The sequence below is a fragment of the Tupaia chinensis genome, unplaced genomic scaffold (assembly GCF_000334495.1).
Source record: "Tupaia chinensis unplaced genomic scaffold, TupChi_1.0 Scaffold000126_2, whole genome shotgun sequence".
Lineage (NCBI taxonomy): Eukaryota > Metazoa > Chordata > Mammalia > Scandentia > Tupaiidae > Tupaia > Tupaia belangeri.
The window spans coordinates 1,797,260-1,801,794 of NW_006159594.1; the positions used below are offsets into that span (position 1 = coordinate 1,797,260).

Consider the following 4,535-nt stretch of genomic DNA (forward strand, 5'->3'; position numbering starts at 1 on the left):
GGCAGCGCCGGTCCTGGAGGCTGGACGCCCACATGGCAGGGCTAGGACAAGGGGCAGGCCCACGGCTGCTGAGAGGATCTCTGTGTTTAAAGCCTTTGAGAATAAGTTACTGCAGTTCCCAGGGTGCAGGGTGGGGGGATTGGCAGAGGGCTTCCTGGTGGCGGCATCCCCTAGAGTCCAGCCCGCAGGGGCTCCCCTGTCGGGAGAAGAGGGTTAAGAGGGAGGGGTATGGGGAGAGTGGGTTGGGAGCACATCTCCCCCTGCCAGCCTCCAGTTTGGTTAGAGTTTTGTGGGCTCCCTGCCCATCCCAGGCTCCAACCTTGGGAGCCAACTGGGTGGTTGGAAAGTCTGTGAGCGATATGGCGCTCTAGACAAGGGGGAGGAAGGAGACGGGAGAGTGGCAAAGTTTTCTTTCCCCCTTCTTTGTCTTGGGCTTTCTTTTTCTTCTTTTTTTCTCTCTCTTTTCTTTCTTTACTTTTTTTTTTTTTTTTTGGTGTTTTCTCAGTCAGTGGAACAGCATGAGATAACTGTGATTTGTGTGCACATGTGTGTGTGCATGTGTGCGTGTGTGTGTGTGTGACAGGAGTGGGAGGCTGGGGAAGTCAGTGGAGAAGATGGAACCAAGGATATGTTTTCCGTGTGCGGGCAGACGTGTGTGTATACTCGGGATGCCAAGGTGGGTGCGAGTGTGTGTGAGAAGACGCAGAAGCAAGGGCTGTATCTGCAAGGAATTGACCATAAAGATCAGAGTGTGGGCGGGGGAGGAGGCAGGACTCTGCTGGAGGTGGGGTGTGTGAAGCCCACTGAGGGTGGGAATTGAAGGATTCCCATGAGGTGGGCGGAGCCGAGGGTTGGGGTGAGGGATTTGAGCCCCCACCAAACACCCCTTGGGGTAAAAGAGGGCGCCCTGAGGCTTCCCTCTCTCCCCATCTTGGTTTATCTGTTTATAAAGCTAGAAGTGTAGAGGTAGTAGTAGTTTTTGGGTTGGAGTCCGTGTGAGGTAATCTTGCTTCCTCTTTGGCAAAAGCCACAGCAGCCGTGGCAGCCGTGGTGGCGTTGGTGACGGTGATGGGTGGGCCCCCTGGAGGCGGGGCCGCCTTGCGCCTGTGGGCCGAGGAGCGCAGGTGAGAGGCCAGGGCTTCGCGCCCACTCAGCAGCACCTCACATGCCAGGCAGTGGTAGGTGCAGATGGGTACCCGCAGTGGAGGAGGCATGGAGCCCCCAGAGCCCCGCCCAAAGAAGCAGAAGGATCTCTGATGGGCAGTAGCTGGGGCCTCCCCATCAAATGCCATCTTGCATTGGCGGCACAGGTAGCGGTGGGTCACATCCACGGTGGAGATGCCAGTGCTGCCTGTTAGCAGCTCATCCACCTCACCAGCCTCCCCTTCTCCTGCAGCGGGTAGTTCAGGAGGCTTTGGAGGTGTTGTGGCTGTGGGCTCAGGGGGCTGGGGTGGCGGCTGGAGGAGGGCATTGGGAAGCAGCCCAATGAGGGTCTGAGGTATCACGGGGTTCATGGGAAATAGCCCCTTCTTCATGCCATAGAGCTGTTGGAAGTAGGCCCCCTGTATCTGGGGCCCAAAGACAGCTGGCGGTGCTGCCCCCCCAGTGGGGGGTAGTGGGAAGGGCAGGAATTGGCCCCCCAACAGGGCTGGGACAGTGGCCTTCAACGCTTTGAGGTTCTTGAGGGCATCAGTGGAGGAGTTGGTGGGGGCTACAACTGGCTTTCGCTCACCAGAGACCTTGTCCCCTGAGGGCTCAGTAGGTGGGCCTGGGACAGGGTCAGTGGCGCCTGCCATGGAGGCGTTGGTTTGGTCGAGCACAGGTCTCTGAGGTAAAGGGCGGCCTGGGCCAGCAGTCTGGACCACTGTGGTAGCAGGCAGGACCGAAGTGGCGAGGCCAAGGAGGCCTGAGGAGGCTGCAGGGCCTAGGAAGATGAAAGAAGTGATGAAATATCAGCTACCTCTGGTCCCCATCATCCTTCCTGCCACAGGTCACCTCCAGCCACACACACCCATTCCTACCACCCAGCTGCCATGCCTCTTCGCCCCCCTTCTTTCCCCCCAGAATCTGAAGCAAGGAAAGGCTCTGGAAGATGGGATGTGGGAAGAGTCAAGGAATGGGAAGGGCACGTCATTGGCGGGACATGTTCTCTGAGGCCCAGCTCCTCCCACACTACCCACTCACCTGAACTGAAAGGAGCTAAGCTGCCCAGCGGGGGCTGGGTCAGAGGTGGGCCAGACAGGAGGACCGGAGCCAAGCGAGGCAGGGCTGGGGCAGCCCCGAGGGGCACAGAGGCAGGGGTGGTGGTGGGCGGGGCCTTGGGAGCTGGGGGTGCCTCGGGCGCCGGGGCCAAGTCGTAGCACTTGCTTTCACTCTTCAGCTGGGCTCGGACTGCCTCCTTGAGCTTGGCCAGGTGCTGGCGGGAAAAGAGATGGCCTCGGCAGGAGACATAGAAATCATACTTGACATCGCAGTAGGGGCAGTCAGTGCGCTGCGCGGCCAAGGGGCCCTCACCGCTTCCCCCAGACCCCCCAGCGGCTGCTCCCTGCAGCTTGGCCTTCTTCTCCTTAGCGCGAGCATTCTGGAACCAGACCTGGATGACTCTCTTGGGCAGCCCAATCTCCTCCCCCAGCACCTCGCACTCCTGCATGGTGGGGGTGCGGTAGGCTTCATAGCAGGCTTTCATGATCTTCAGCTGCAGGCTGCTCATCTGAGTCCTGTAGCGCCGCTGCCCCACTCCATCTGGAACCCCAGTCCCACCCCCTGGTCCCCCACTGGTGCCTCCAGCCCCAGGGGACTCTGGTTCAGCCAGGCTGGAAGCAGAGGAATCACTTAGATCTCCTGCAGATGGACTGCAAGCCTCACTCTCTGGAGAAGCTTTAGAAGGTTCCTCTGGGCCCTCATCCTCACTAGGTGGAGGGGGAGGTGGGAGAGGAAGAGGTGGCTCTGGGGTTGCAGTGGTGGCTTCTTTCCCAGGTGGTAAGAAAGGCAGCGGCCCGGCACCCGGGGTGACCGTGGGGTAGGCAAAGGCCGGGGCTTCCCTTTTGGGAGCTTCCCTCCCAGCCCCATCATCTACCTTGCCTAGCAGGAGGTTGAACTTGGGGAATGGTGCAGGGGTAGGTGTGACAGGGGGTTTGACTGCTGGACTGGGGATACCCCCAGGGGTGCTCCGAAACTGCCCTTTCCTCTCCCGGGCCCTGGTGTTCTGAAACCAGACCTGTACCACTCGCTTTTTGAGCCCCACCTCCTCGGAGATGCAGTCAAGCATCTTGCGCGTTGGGTTGGAATCCTGCATGTACCAACGGTACAGGATCTCCAGCTGCTCGGGCAGGATGGTGGTGCGCAGGCGCTTGTCCCTGGGGGGCTCACCCTCCCCACCACCCCCCGTTTCACTTCCTGTGGGGGACAGGCTGCCATCCTCATGCTTCCGTTTGAGGGGTGGCCCTGGCACAGGTGGGGTTCCAGCCACCAAGGGGTTTCGCTCCCCAAACACCAGCAAGGGCAGGTCTAGGAGCTGTGGAGGAGCGCTGGGCGGCACAGCGGGCAGGAAGTGCAGTCGGCGGTGACTGGCCAGGAGGTCCTGGCTGGGGAAAGAGATGGTGCACTGGTCACACGTGTGGGCCGGGGAGGGCGAGGGAGAGGCCTTCCCTTCAGGCTCTTTGCTTCCTGACTTTGTTGTCTCTGCTTGGCTCAGTTCCTCCCCATCTGCAGGTTCTGGTGATGGCCCCTCAGGCCCTGCTGGGGTCTCAAGGCCCGGTTCCTCCTCTATTTCTTCCTCCTCTACATCTTCCTCCTCCTCTCTCTCCGCTTCTTCCTCCTCCTCTTCAGGGGCTTGGTCATCATAGCACTTCTTGAGGTGCCGCACCAGCTCGAAAACACAGGGGAAGGTGGCGTGGCAGCGCCTGCAGCCAGAGGCCCCCCCGGTGCCACCTCCGGCTGGCACAGGCCCCCCTTCACAGGCGTTTTTGCGTGCTTTCTGGCGGGCATTCTGGAACCACACGACCACCACACGACTAGCCAGACCCAAGAGACTTGCAAGCCGCTCCACCTCTCCATCCTTGGGGTAGGCACTGGTCTCAAAGAAGGACTGCAGGGCTTGGGTCTGGAACTCTGTGAACTTGGTTCTGGAGAACCGGCGGCCTGCAGGTACTAGGGAGGGAAGAGTCCCTCTGGAGCTTTCTTCCTCCTCCGGGGGCCAGCGTCCTCCCGCCCTGCTCCTCTCTTCAGGGACACGGCTCCCCACTGCATCAGGCTCTGGGACCAGGAAAGGTGGGCCCAACTGGGGGGCAGGTGACTCCAGAGGCCCATCAGGAGGTTTGGGGGGCTCCACGGGGGGCGGGTAGAGGCTGTCATAGCTCTTTCGGAACTGAGCAGCATAACGGCTCAGCGCCTCGAAGGGCAGAAAGCGGCGGTGCACGTGCTCCTCGTGGGTCTTGAGGATGAGCATGTTGGAGAAGAGTTTCCCACAGGCCCTGCAGGCCAGCTTGTCCCCACCCCCCAGGGCCTCGGGTGGGGGTGGGGTCGGGGGAGGGGGC

At 60.9% G+C, this 4,535-nt stretch overlaps 1 protein-coding gene across 1 annotated transcript in view; it reads right to left on the minus strand.

Annotated features, from left to right (window-relative positions):
- Positions 1-475: 475 nt before the first annotated feature.
- The window catches only part of ZFHX2 (zinc finger homeobox 2), a 37,010-nt gene continuing 32,950 nt past the window's right edge, over positions 476-4,535 (minus strand). The window contains 2 exon segments of the mRNA XM_027770328.1: positions 476-1,924; positions 2,185-4,525. Of these exon segments, the coding sequence (XP_027626129.1) occupies positions 945-1,924; positions 2,185-4,525 (3,321 nt within the window). The 3' untranslated portion in view covers positions 476-944.